Here is a 14,083-nt window from a genome sequence, read left to right as displayed (position 1 = left end):
ATGGGGACGCCCACCCCGGGGCCGGACCGGGGAGCTCCGCCCGCTGGCGGGCGAGGAGAGGAGGCAGGGACTGGCTCCTGAGGTGGCAGGACGCTGAGGTCCGGGTGCGGGAGTTCTTTGGGGACATGGGGTAGGGGGGCCTGATTGGTAACCTGGACTTGGGTTCTTAGGACCAGAAGAGGGTCCCTGTAAAGGTTTGGGGTGGGGGAAGCACGGGAGTCCATTCCTCGCGAGGGACGGGGCTGGGGCGGGGCAGCGCGTTCACTCCGGAAGAGGACAGGGGTAGATTCCCATGGGGGAGGGGCAAGCTCCCAGTGGACGACTAGATGAGGCGGAGCCCTGGGGAGCCTGAAGCAGATTTTCTACCGGAGAAGCGTTCAGCCCTAGAGGGATGAAGGATGGCAATTCGGCAGGGGAAGTGCCAGGGGCCAGTTCTTTCAGAAGGAGGTGCGGTCCAGGCAGGGGCGTGGTCCTCGAAGTGACGTACTGGAGGAGGTGACAGTTCTGCCCTGGTCTAGCTTAGGTTTAGAACTCGGGCGGGGCAAAGAGAATCCAGGTGGGGAGCGGTTCGGCCGCCAGATGGCACTCTTCAGCCAGGCTGGAACTATTCCCCTAGGGAGCTGGAGTTGGATACTAAAACCCTCACCCTGCTGTGAGGGTCAGACTAGGGAAAGGTAGTTCGGAAATTATTTAAATGCCAGCCTTCCCTTTCTTTTCTCAACTCCTGTGTCCTAAAGAGCTCCCAGTCCTGCACTGATCTTCCTTGCCTGTAGTCAGGTAGCTAAGTCAAGGGTCTAAAGTATGGGAGGTGAAGAAAAAGGTTGGATAGCTCCATTAACCAGAGTCACCTAGGGGAGGAGCTAGAAACAGACTCCGGAGACCTGACTCCAGGCCAAAGACTGATACTTTGACATAGTAAATGTCTTGCATAAAATCTGGCCCAACTGGAGAGAAGGGCCCTCCCCCTGGGTGTCAGGGGATTTGGACTGTCTAGGATGGACTTTAAACCAGACTTACCCAAGTTCTAGCTCTCCCTGGTTCTTTACTCTGGCTGCTAGCCATATGAGTGCTATGTGGAGCCTGCCAATGAGAAAGACTTGTTCCTAATACTTCCCTGGGGAAGAAGGAGGAAGGGGACCCTGGTGACTCAGGAAAAAGTACTGGGGTCAGGACTTCTCAGGTTTCTTTGGACTTGATCATTATTAAAGAGGAAAAAACAATAGTGAAGACAAGGTACAGAGACAGATAATTTAGAAAGGGGCAGACTGACAAAACCAAAGAAAGAATAAAAGAACATTTGTTTTCATTGATATATCTGGGGAAGAGACTCACTAAAATTTTTTACATTTATCTTTAAGATGTTCTATCTCTGGACATCCAACCATGCAAGTGCCTCTTTTCCTCTTCCGCCAAATGAAAACAGTTTGACATGTGATCGAGTTATCCCAGTGAGAGTACTGTAGCCCTGACTTAACTAAGTGGGGTCCCTCACCTCCCAGCTTCTGCCTTCTCATCCCATCGTGTCCAACCTTCAAGACTGGACAGGAGATACAACCTAGCTTTTAGCCTCCTCCTTTTTTCCTTTTCCAATACTTGGCACTCTACCTACTGCCTTTAGGTGCCTAGAGTTCTTTCTCTTTCTTCCAAAAATTAAGAATCTGTTATCAGTCATTTTTACCTTTGCATGATTTTAAATGTACTCATTTCAATGTATTACAGCTCCTAGGAGTACAGTTGACCCTTGAACAAGCAAAGTTTAGGGACGCTAACCACCTGCAGCAGAAAATCCACATATAACTTGTTGGCTCTGTGCATACTTGGCTTCTCAACCTGGCCCAGATCCAAAATAGTATTTACAAGTTACAATTTAGCTTCTAACTATGAGACAAAGCTTCAAACCTGGGTTGTGTCTCAGGTTAAAAGAAGTTCTTGAACAGATGGGGATGAAGGAGGACATGCAAACGCTCATTTTCAGAGTTCCCAGAGAAATACCATTTAGGCAGCCATCTACTTCTAGAATTGAAGGAATATACAAGTGACCTTTCTGTCTCCCACAACTAGAGTTTGTCTTCCTTCTCCATCAACTTCCCTTCCATCCCCTCCCATGTTCTCTCCCTCCTTTTGTTCCTTCCTTCTTTCCTTTCATCTCTGTCCAGTGAACTCTGATGAACAGAAGTTCCTCAGTTATTGGGGTGTCTTGTAGATGGTAAGATGTAGGAGGAAGAGTGGACCCTGCCAGGGGTGAGGCTTACTTAACACAAGGAGGATAAAGATTGTTGGGAAGGAAGAGAAACAAAGTAGTTCCTATACTCACTTCTCTATTTGATGGAGACAAAGTCAGAGTCCTTGAGAGAGTAGAGCTTGGCCAGAAAGGGGCCTTTTTTGATGCAAGGTCATGTACCTGGAGCAAACCCAGGGCAGCTGGATGCTGGAACAGAGTGAGGATGAGGAATGATGTGGGAATTAGGGGAGACTGGATTTCCCGCCTGAACCAATGTGAATGGGTGTGACTGAGTGTATGTGTGTATGTATACGTGTATTTGCGTTGGGGAGGGGGGAGATAAACCCTGAAAACTGGCACTAAGTTGCCCCAGGTAGAGAGAGTTGTGCAGTAGACACCAGATCATTTTAGAGAGAGGGAAAGGGGGAGAGAGAGAGACATCCATGTGAGAGAGAAGCATCAATCTGTTGCCTTTACACATGCCCTGATCAGGATCAAACCCGAAACCTAGGTATGTGCCCTGCCAGGAATTGAACCCACAAACTTTTGGTATATAGGACAATGCTCCAAGCAACTGAGCCACTCAGCCAGGCTATATAATTTTTTTAATTCTTATTAAGTTTATTGGGGTGACATTGGCTAATTGAATTATACAGGTTTCAAGAGTACAACTCTACATCATAAACTGTATATTGCATTGTGTGTTCACCCAGTTAAATCTCCTTTTGTCACCATGTATTTGACTCCCTTTGCCTTTTGAAAGGTGTATATTAAACGGGCAAAAGTGATTCAGAGAGGGAGTGAATGACTTCTAGGGTAGGGGCGTGGAGCCAGGAGAGCATCCAGGCAGATGTGACCAATGCAAAGGCACAGAGGGATGCCCCATTGGGGAAGAACTAGGAGGAGCTTAAAAAAAAAAAAGGCTGAAGCAAAACTTTTGAGGGAACAGGGGTGAGAGATAAGGTTACAGAATTTAAAGGGACCAGACCTTGAAGGGCTCTGTTTGTTCCTGGACTTTATCTGGTAGGCCTGGGGAAGTTATCAAAGGGTTTTTTAAAGAGAAATTAAAACTGTTTGTATTTTAGGTAGAAGGAGAGTTTATGCATTTCAGGAAACAATTTTTGAGCTGCTACAATATTCCAGGTAGGGAAGTAGGTGCTAAAAATACAAAAATTCTTGAAATTGATTGAAAATCCTAATTAATTAAGCCTACAGTCAGTGAGTGTTGACCCCTGAAGCAGAGGCAGGACTGAGCTTGGAGAGGAGAGGTGACACTCAAGGAATCTTGACAAAGTGGAATGTAAAGGGCCTAGGGAGAGAGAAAAGGCGGAATCTTGGATGACTCTTTTGCATGAATGGATCAGTGGAGGACAGTACCTGTAACTAAAGTAGAAAGTGAGGGAATCTCAGTTGAAACGTGGGGTTTGAGGAGCTGTGAAGGATCCAGGAAGAGATGAAGAGAAGGAAATTGGGTTATGACTGACATTCAGGAGAGAAACAAGTGCCAGAGATCCACGTTTAAGTCATCATGCCCTGGCCCAGTGGCTCAGTTGGTCGGAGCATTATCCTGTACACCAAAAGGCTGCGGGTTCGCTTTCCCGTCAGGGCACATACCTCAGTTGCAGGTTTGATCCCCAGTCAGAGCACATTTGGGAGGCAGCCAATTGATGCTTCTCTCTCACATTGATATTTCTTTCTCTACTTTCCACTCTCTCTAAAATCAATAAACAATATCCTCAGATGAGAATTGAAAAAATAAAGTCATCAGTGTTTGAGATATATGTTGGCAGTAGGTCTTAAAATCATGGAAGTGTGTAAGGAGTCACTTAGACTGAGTGAGAACAGGACCCCTGAGACTGGAGTCACCTGGAAAGGTTCGGTCAACACTGTCATTGCCTTCTCCGGGTTATCAAGTCCTCCTTCCATCTTGTGTTTTGGGCAAAATAAGTTTTAGCTGTCACTTTTGGTCTCATTTTCCCTATCCTTTTTCATTTCTACTTTTCTCTCTGGGTCAGCCAGTCTGTTTAACCTATGAAAATGTGGAAACCCTGAACAAACATGCACCTATGGTAAAGCTTATGACAAGTGGCCCAGATAATTTCAACACAGCAGCCAGAGTTGCTTTTGACTTTCTATGTACAGAACACTGTGAGTGGAGAAGGGAAAGGAGGGAGAAAAAGACAAGTCAGTTTAGGGCCAAGGTTTAAAGTGGTGCTGTCCAATATAGTAGCCACTAGCCAGCTGTTTAAATTTAATTAAAGTTAACATAAAAAATGCAGTTCCTCACTTGCATTAGCCACATTTCCAGTGTTCATTAACCACATGGGGCTAGTGGCCACTGTATTGAAAAGTGCAAACAGTGAATATTTCCATCATCACAGAAAATTCTATTAGAGCCAGATAGCATTTATAAATGTTATCTTTCTTCTGGACCCTTTGAAGGCCTCTGAAGGCTTCCTGAGGAGTGCACATGGGGGAGAAGTTGAAAGGAAAATGGAAGGTTGGCAATAGCAAACTATTCTAGACGTAAAAGTGAGGAGGTTACCAAGAAGGCAGCCAAACACAATCTGGAGGAGAGAGACGATTGTAAAACCAATTCTTTATGCTGGGGAGAAAGTTCATGGGGAAGTAGGAAAGCCACAGAAATTTTGGTTGTGATGTCAATACTCTAAAGGACAGTGACCAGCAGGGCATCTAGTAGTGAAGGAGAAGATCCCAAGTCAGAGAGAGTCAAGTTGATATCCTGGTAGCATGTTGTATGTTTTCTCCGCCTACTAAAAAAAAAGATGGTTGAGAGGGCGCCAAGATGGAGTCCAAAATGGTGTGTCAGGGTCAGGAAATCAATTTATTGAGCTCTTTGTCTTTGGTGCATAGCGTTATGTACCTCTTTGATAGTAGGTATTATGTACAAGAGGAGACAATCAGTAAGAGTGGAGGAACCAAGGAAGGCTGTTTGGAGTTGTGAACACTGGGTAAGGATTTGTAAAAATCAGGAGATCAGGGAGGCATTCCATGGAGATGGGACAGTCTGCTGCCTGGTCTGACTGGTGGAAAGAGAGTACTTGGATACACGGCAATTTTCAAGTTGTACTTGGACTGAGCTCTCCCCATCTATTCCTTGAGGGCAAGGACCATGTCTTCATTCAGCTTTGTGTCTCCATCACATAGCACAGTGCCTAACACCTAGTAGGGGCCTGGTTGGTGTGGCTCAGTGGATTAAGCACCAGCCTGTGAATCAAAAGGTCCCTGGTTTGATTCCCTGTCAGGGCACAGCCCAGGTTGTGGGCTAGATCCCTTTCCCTCTCTCTAAAAATAAATCAATATGATCTTTAAAATAAAAAGAAAGGAAACTTGGATTTTTTTTTTTAGCTTAACTCCATTAAAATGTGAGCAGAATATATTGAGGGACACACTTGACTGGTAGTGTTCACGATGAATGTGCCTTAGCATCCAGAAGGTGATTTCTTAAGTAACACCTGTGGGGAAAACATACTCAAAACAAACGATCAAAGTTAAGCTGCTTTTAGGTCTCTCTCTCTAAGAGTCCATCTAGTCTCAACTCTCCAATGATTTGAGTTTTTAGTTAAAGGGAAAAAAAAGCAAAGGAAAAATGAAGACTAGAAAATGAGGTTATTGGGAGCAGGGATAAAAAAGTACAGTGAGGAACAGGGAGGTACAACTCTCAGTTTTCTGTCCTCCAATGCCTTGAACGATAACTACAACTTCCTTAGCACTTAACCTATCAGACAAATAGGCAAACTTTAAGGAAAAAAAGGGGGACAGGGAGGGAGACGAAGAGTTCACTTAAGAATGAGGTGGAAACGGTTAGAATTGAACACCTTACACACGTTCTGAGGTAAATTTCTAGGATGTCAGGCCAGAAGTCACAGTATCCAGGGGGGTCATGCCTCCTCTCACCTGGCCTCCTTCCCACCTCCCGAAAATGTTTAAGCAGCACAGGTTTCTCCACTCTAGTGGTGGGGGAAATTCTCGATTGGACCGTGGAGTAATAGAACTCTAGGGACAGGCAAGCCTCCACAAGGCCTCAGAAACAGTTCCCTGGAAAGGATCAAACCCAGGCTGGCATTTAACCACTGTTTGGCCCCAGAGGCGCAGAGTCTGACCCCAAGGACTATGGGGGTTGGCTTTTAGAATCCCACCCACTCCACATTCACCCCTTCTGACTTCCAGCTTCCTTCTCCTGCAGCCAAGACTTCAGGAGACTAGTCTGTTGTCCAACCAGACAGGGAAGGCTAAGGATGCTTTCCTCACGCAGGAAGGGATTTAGATCCAGGCCTCCGGCTTTCTAGGTCTTTTTCTTGTGGTCCCTGCGGACCATAGTGTCCAAACTCCTAGATTCTTACGACACTCCCTTGGGCCTTGGGGCAGGACTCCCATTCTCTGCCTCTCCATCTCCCTGGAATTTTCCACTGCAGCTGCCTCCGCTCCCAGACACCCCTCCCTGGGCAAAATTCCCGGCTCCCTCCGCCTCCCCTTTCTTAATCACACCTCATTCCCACCCTCGGCCCTGAGGCCCAACCCACAGGCCCGCTCACACTCGACACTAACCCCGGTGGTCTCAGTTAGAGAAATGGGAGGCCAGACCCTTACAGAAGAGTGACATAAAGAGAGGGTCCCAGACTATTTCCAGAGCGGGCAAAGGGCAACGGAGGGGCTGATCCCCTGTGGGGCTGGAGTGGGGGGAGTGGCCCTCCTCAAATCCCCATATAAGGCAGGGCAAGCAGTTAGGCTCCTGGATTGGCCGATTCAAATGAGCATTCCACCTGGCAACAGAGTTTCTATTGGCTCTCAGGAAAAATAGGAGGAAGGTGGATGGAGGTTGTTGGTGGCGGGGATTGGAGGGGGGAGGGGAATGGAGGTGACCGGAGTGGGGGGCGGTTACCAGGGCAACAGGGTAAGAGCCCAGCAGGGTGTCCGAGACAGCAGGCGGGGCTGGGAGGTGGTGGGGTGGGGTGGGGGGGGTGTGGATAGGAAAGGGAGGTAGGAGAGGGAGGAAAGAGACTGACGGGGAGGGAGGGAGACAGGGGAGCCTTGTGGGGAGGGTAAAAGGGGGGGGAGGAGAAAAATGAAACGAGAGAGTACAGAGATGGAGAGGGTCAGAGATCGCTAAAGACATCAGAGAGCGAGTCAGAGAAACAGATTGAGAGAAGGAGATTTCTCAGAGAAAGATGGACAGAGTCCGGCAAGGAAAAACCTGGGTGGGGCTCCAAGATTTTTGAGGAGAGGGAAACTGAGAAACTGATAAGGGAGCCTCAGAATCAGAAATTGGGAGATGTGTACACCAAGGGACCAAAAGATGGTGTATTTCCGCACTCAAATACTAAATGATGATTGATCCAGTGCGCCTTTTTTATTAAGAAAATGATAAAAAGACGAGAAATGATCATGGTAACCAAATATGGGAGTGCACACACCAAAAATATCTTTTTCCAAAGCCTAGCTTTCCACCCCACACACATTGTGACCTTTAATACACACCCCAGTACCCGTGCCCTCCTGAAATCCCAAGCCTCTCAAAATGACCCAAAGATATTGAGACTGAGGGACCAGGAACTGAGGATGTATGGAGTAGGGTGGGGCTGAAACTCCAGACCTGAACCCTTTGCAAAGGAGGCAAACATAATTCTGAGAGACTGGGGAAGATGGTAGCAGAGGAAAGAGAAAAGGAAAGAAAGGGAAATTGTGGGAAATAAGGATATGAAGAGAAATTGAGGAAAATCAACTATGGATATAGGGCCAGGTGGCAGACTCGGATGAGACCAGAACCGTGTTGTTTGGGAGGCAGATATCCGAGGCGGAAGGGTAGAAGAGGGCAAATGAGAAGCACGGCACAGGTGACAGAAGAATAAGGGAAATGTGTGATATAAATGGTTGTGAGGGACGGGTCTGGGTAGAGATGAATGAGGAGGAATGAAGGGAACTAACTAGAAGGACCAGAAGAAAAGTGAGGTGAGATGGGCGAATAAGAAAGGTCAGATGTTGAAGAGAGGAAAGGAGACTGGAGGGCCTCTGACCCCCTCAGCGCACGAAGAGGAGCCAGGAACACTAGAACCCAGTAAGGGTCACACAGGTCAACCTAGGGCAGGACAGAGGGTGCGTTGCCCTTTCTTCCCCCATCCTCCCTCAAGGTCCCGCAGAAAATGCAGATAAATGCCAGATGAGGGGAAATCCAGAGTGATGTGGAAGTAGCTCCCCACCCTCTTCCTCAAGTTTAAGCGTTTGGTTTCTCAAATACCTGCCCAGCCCTTCCCTGTGCTCCCCTCACCATCCCTAGGCAAAAATCTCAGGGCTTTGGGTGGGGAGGGGGGTCGGCAGGTTTCTGGTCATCCCTCCAGCTCGCTCCCAAAAGACAGACTCCGCATTCATAGGCAGTAGGTCGGAATTCGGAGAGGTCCCTCCCCGCAGGAACCCCACCCCTTCCCACCTCCGCGCCCCACTCCTTTCTCCGCGACCGTCAGCCTCTCCATCTCCCCCTCCCGGTCTAGTCCTCCCGCCTCTCGCGCTCTCCCTCCCCTCGCTTTCATCCTCCTATCCCCACCTCTCCAACCTCCGCTTTCATCCTCCTCCCTTCTCCTCTCCTCCCCGCTCCCGCCTGCCCCACCCCTGGGAAGCCCCTCCCGTCGGGCAGCGCCGCCTTTATAAGCGGTTTCTCTGGCCGGGGGCGGCAGCGGCTGGTCGGCGGCAGCTCTGCGGGTGAGGGGGCGGCGAGCTGAGGACCTAGCGACCGCGGCCGGAGCGTGCCGGCCACCGCCCGCACCGCCCTTCCGCCCGCTCTGTGGACGGCCGCAGCCCTGCGGGTCTCCACTCCAGACCCACCTCCGCCCCACCCCGCGCGCCTCTGCCGCCTCTTCCAGAGACCCAGCTTGCTGAGCGGCCGCCACTGCCGCTGTCGCCGCCGCCGCCGCCACCGCGCCAGGTTCCGGCCGCGGCCACCTTCCGCCGTCCAGGGCCCCTCCGTCCCGGCCCCGGGACCCCGGCTCCCCGCCAGCCCCGGCCCCGGCCCCGGCACCATGTCGGAGAAGAGCGTGGAGGCAGCGGCCGAGTTGAGCGCCAAGGTACGGGCAGGGACGGCCGCGGCCTGGGCCCCGCGCGACCCGCGGGCTCCCCACGGTCGTGTGCCCCAGGCCGCCCCCGACGGCCCCACGCTGCCCTGGCGCAGGATCCCGGCCGACCCTCATCCGCCCTCCCCCCCCACCCCGCTCCCCAGCCTGGCGCTGCCTACCCAGCTCGGCGCGCCGCCCGCCAGCGCCCTCTAGCTTCCCGAGCGCCGCTCCCGGCCCGGATCGGGCCCGGCCGCCGTCCCCACCCCTCTCCCGGCCAGGCCCGCGCGCCTTCGTCCAGGCCAGTTTCCCGTCGGAGCTCTTCGCGGCTCACTTTACCTGCCCCCTCCCTCGCGCCCTTCTGCCCGCGTCCCGTTTCTCCGTCACTCCTTCCAGTCTGACCTCATCTTTCCTCGGCTGAGTGAGACCCTCCGGTGTAAACAGTACTCTCCCGGGAGGCTGCTCCTCTCGGCCCCTCCCCTCGAGGCCGACAGCCTTTTGCTGCTCTCCTTGGACAGCTACTGCCTCTATTTTCTCATTCCCTCCTTTCTTTACATCAATATCCATCCCTTCCCCCATGGCCTTCAGCGGGCTTTTCTCTCAGCGCCCCTTCAGCCTCTCCCCCGACACTTAAAGAATCTTGAGTCCCTAAAAATCAGAAGCAAGGCCGGAATAGCCTTCGAAAAGGCCTCAGCTCAGCATTGCATGGCCTTGCATGGAGCCGTTCCTGCTCTCGTCAGCTACCATTTGTGGCCCATCCGTTTGCCCTTGCCTTTCTTCCAGCCTTTAATTTCTCTAGGGAACCTGCTGAGTGTCGCCTTGGGAAATTAATTCGGCCAGGGCTTGGGGGCTGGGAGCCCGATCTTGGGGGTAGGGGGATTGCTGAGGAGGTCACAGAGGCTTCTTGGTAGCCTGTGAAGTGATAAGAGGGAACCCGTGGGGTTAAAGACAGTGGAAAGAGAGGGGCTCTGGAGATCTGACAAGGTGTGCTGTGTGGCCTTCGGGTGGGCTGTGTGGTGGCATGTGACTTTGTTGAGTAGGTGTCTTTGTATGTCTGAAATTCAGCAAGTGTGTGGGACTGCCTGTGGCAGTTACATGTGTGCATGTGGAGACATAGGTGTTCTGGAGCCATGTTGCTGCTTTGTGAGTGCTGCGTGGCCCCGCTGTGCTCTTGTGCTGTTTGTGTCCAGAGTGTGTCAGAATACCCAAACACCAGGCCATGTGTCCTCGGGTCGCATGGGCGCGCCTCTGTAGCTGTGTGTGAACTGGTGTCAGCCTGTGTCAGTGTGTGCGCCTGTGTTGAGTAAATGAGGCCAGATTGCTGCTCAGCACAAGACCTGGGTCACATACCCTCCTGGAAAAGGGATCATGGAAGGACAGTGACCAGGAGGACAGGGCAGGGAGGAGAGGGCCCAGCCCCTTGGACTTCGGTCTCTGGTAGTCCCCCGCCCTCCTTTTCATACTCTCTCCCTCCCCCCATCAGCCCAGATGGAAATCTCAGGCCAGGGACACACAGACCTGGTGCTGGGGCCCAGAGAGAAGCTGGCAAGTCCCAGCCTCTCCAGGCCCAGCATGGAGGGGAAAATCTACCAGGTATTGGAAATGTCATACCTACCATGTGGCAAAGAAATGAGGGCAGCCAAGTGACACGAAGAAACCTAGCTGGAGTGAGAGCATTCTATGCTCCCCTGAAAGGGAGAAGGGATTTGAGCGTCCCTCTAGGCCAAGCATTGGCACCAGCCCTCTCTCCTATCCCCAGCCCTGTTCCAGAAAGGACATACCCTCCCAGGGTGATCTACTCACATAGAAAACTTCCATCCACACGGAATCAGATAACACGGAGTTGCACCCCAACACCAGATCAGATCCTAGGGAGACAGTCGTTCAATGGTTGACAAGGGTGGGGTGGGAAGAGGCCTGGAATCAAAACTGGAAGTGCCGGTATGTCTATAGAGGGGGGACTGTCCAGCACTTTCCTCTGCCACATCAGAAAAGGACATTAGGCCCTGTCTGGTGTGGCTCCGTTGGTTAGAGCACTATCCGGTGGAGGTGGACTGAAAGGCCGCGGGATTGATCCCCAGTTGGGTGCTTGTGAGAAGGCAGCCAATTGATGTTCCTCTTTCACGTCGATGTTTCTGTCTGTCTCCCTCTCCCTTCCTCTCTCTCTAAAAAGCAATGAAAAAAATGTCCTTGGGTGAGGATTAAAAAAAAAAAGCAAAGGATATTAGGATGTGCCTGCTGAGATTTTGGGATGAAGAAGGGGCAGTGCCAAGGGAGGGTCCTAGAGACAGATATTTTCCCCATCTGTATTCCTGTCCCACCCCAGACACAGGATTTGCCTCTTTTCATCTCCCATGTCCCATACTCTCTTCCATGTTTCTTTTATCTTACTTGACCTATATCCCCTGGAAGTGGTTATTTCTACCTTTCCACCACACCGTGAACATTCCACAGGCATTAGGGAAGAGGAAACTACTTGAACTTCCTTTTGGAGGGGGGAGTGGGGAAAAAAGGGTGCCAGGAACCAGGCTAGGGTGCTCTCCCTACCCCTGTGGTGTTTGCCCAAGTAGGAGCCTGGGGACTCTGGGGACATACCCACAGACTGAGAGAATCAGAGGCTTTGGTAGCTGGGAGGGGTGCCCAGGAGAGAGTACCAGGAAAGGCCCCAGAGGTAGACAAAAGGCAGAGCTGGGCTTGCAGCAGGAGGGGGTGGGGCATCAGGGCTCTGAGCAGATGGAGGGGAATTGCATTGCTGAGCTGCACTCTTCAGCCAGTAAAGTTTGGAAGAACTTGATGGGGATGGTGAGCAGTTACTTCGGCCACTTAATTCCCTTTCCTCTCACTTATCATCTTCCCTGAGTCTTGGGGAAGAAGTTGTCTGGTCTCAGCCCCTTTGTGGCCTTAAGGACCCTGGTACTGGCCCTGGCCTGGTAGTGCAGTTGGTTAGGGTGATGTCCCCATATGCCAAGGTTACAGGGTTCGATCTGTCAGGGCACATACAAGAAGCAACCAATGAATGCAAAAGTAAGTGGAACAACAAATAGATGTTTCTGTCTCTCTCCCCACCCCTAAAATCAATAAATTTAATAATAATAATAATTTTAAAAAGACCCTGGAGCCTCTGTTATGACCCCAGGCTGCTGAGGCTGCCTTCTCCACTTTGCACTCTTCGAAGCTCACTACAGAGGGAGAACCAGGCTAGAGGGACTTCAGGGCTGCAAATCATTTGTGGTAAGAGAAAGGTGACCTCTTTCTCTCTTGCAGGACCTGAAGGAGAAGAAAGAGAAGGTGGAGGAGAAGGCCAGCCGGAAAGAACGAAAGAAAGAAGTGGTGGAGGTGCTGAGGGTCAGGGTTGGGGGTTGTGACCACATCTGCCCACCATCCCTCTCCAGTTATCTTCCTGGGAGGCTGGGTCCTGTCTTTCCTCTGACTTCTCCCATCCTCCTCGCCTCACCTTTCGGGTCCTCCCAGTGCCCCTTGACATTGGTGGTGCTGGTGGGTGGAGGCAAACAGCCAGCCTGACCCTGCTCCCTTCTCTGGTCCCCAAAGGAAGAGGAGAATGGAGCTGAGGAAGAAGAAGAAGAAACTGCTGAGGACGGAGAAGAGGAAGATGAAGGGGAAGAAGAAGGTGGGGAGGGGCAGGGAGGCTGGGCTCCAAGGAACAGAGTCAGGGTGGGTTTGAAGACCTGAAACAGGGCTGAGGGCGACCACAGGGGGTCTGATGGAGCTTCCTGCTCTTCCCCAATGACCCGTTTCTGGCTCCTCAGATGAGGAAGAAGAAGATGATGACGACGAAGGGCCCGCGCTGAAGAGAGCTGCTGAAGAGGAGGTTTGGGCTGGTTGTGGGGCCTGAGGGGCTGTCAGGGATGCAGCAGGGGCTGGGCGCCCTTTGGATTTGGACCCAGATTCCTGTGGTACATGGGTGGGTGCTGGAACAGGGCAGGGACAGGGGGCGGTCCCTCTCCCATATAATATCTCTCTTCCTCCCCACAGGATGAAGCTGATCCCAAGCGGCAGAAGACAGAAAATGGGGCATCAGCATGAGCTCCCTGCCAATGGGCTGGGGTGGGAGGCCCCCCAGGGCCTGGAGACGGGGGCAGGAACAGATGAGTGCAGCCACTCTTCACCTGGCTCCTTGCTCTGGGCCCTGCATCAGAGCTGCCACCCTCTTTCTCCCAGCCTTCTCATGTCCACCTCTCCAGACACTGCCCCACCATCTCCACTCTGCCGTCCGCCATGTCCTGACCTGTTCCATCTGAGCTCCCCAGCTGGTCCCCAGTTGCCCCTTTCTCTCTTCTCGTCCTTTCTCCCCCCCTCCCCGCCACTCCCACGCCTCCTCCATTAGCCTCTCCTTCCTAACTGCTGCATCCTAGCCTGTCCTGTCCATCCCTACCCTGCCTGATCCCTGGGTCTCCCTCAGATCCCCTCCTTTCAGACAGCGCCAGGCCGGGGTGGGGCCAGGGTTGGGACCAAGCCCCACAGCTGCCCCCCTCCACCCCCCTTTTTGTATAATTTAATAAAGAAATGGTCGCGCTTCTGTTTTTAACCTGTCTCCTGCTTTCCCAGGGCAGAGGGAGGAGGGTGGCTATGTCACATTCTGTCAGGACCCTTACCTTCTATAAAAAAGGACTGTCCAACATCCACCACTCGAGAAGACAAGGCCAGCTGCCAGGGGCGGGCATGGAGCGCAGCTGCTTTGAGAGCTGACTGTTGTCCTCGTCTTGGATTCTTGGGGATGCTCCTCCCAAGCGACACACACATACTTCCCTGCTAGCCCACACCAGGTCTAGACACTGCTGAG

General features: G+C 51.8%; 1 protein-coding gene across 1 annotated transcript; it reads left to right on the top strand.

The window, feature by feature from the left end:
* Positions 1 to 8,818: 8,818 nt before the first annotated feature.
* PTMS (parathymosin) lies at positions 8,819 to 13,828 on the top strand. The gene is made up of 5 exons (XM_053921864.2): positions 8,819 to 9,297; positions 12,547 to 12,618; positions 12,832 to 12,910; positions 13,050 to 13,111; positions 13,276 to 13,828. The coding sequence occupies exons 1-5, from the start codon at positions 9,253 to 9,255 to the stop codon at positions 13,324 to 13,326; spliced, it is 309 nt and encodes a 102-aa protein (XP_053777839.1). The 5' UTR covers positions 8,819 to 9,252; the 3' UTR covers positions 13,327 to 13,828.
* Positions 13,829 to 14,083: the final 255 nt, after the last annotated feature.

The sequence above is a fragment of the Desmodus rotundus genome, chromosome 3 (assembly GCF_022682495.2).
Source record: "Desmodus rotundus isolate HL8 chromosome 3, HLdesRot8A.1, whole genome shotgun sequence".
In the NCBI taxonomy this organism is placed as follows: domain Eukaryota; kingdom Metazoa; phylum Chordata; class Mammalia; order Chiroptera; family Phyllostomidae; genus Desmodus; species Desmodus rotundus.
The sequence above is the reverse complement of the archived record's forward strand: the minus strand, read 5'-3'. Positions and strand labels throughout refer to the sequence as shown.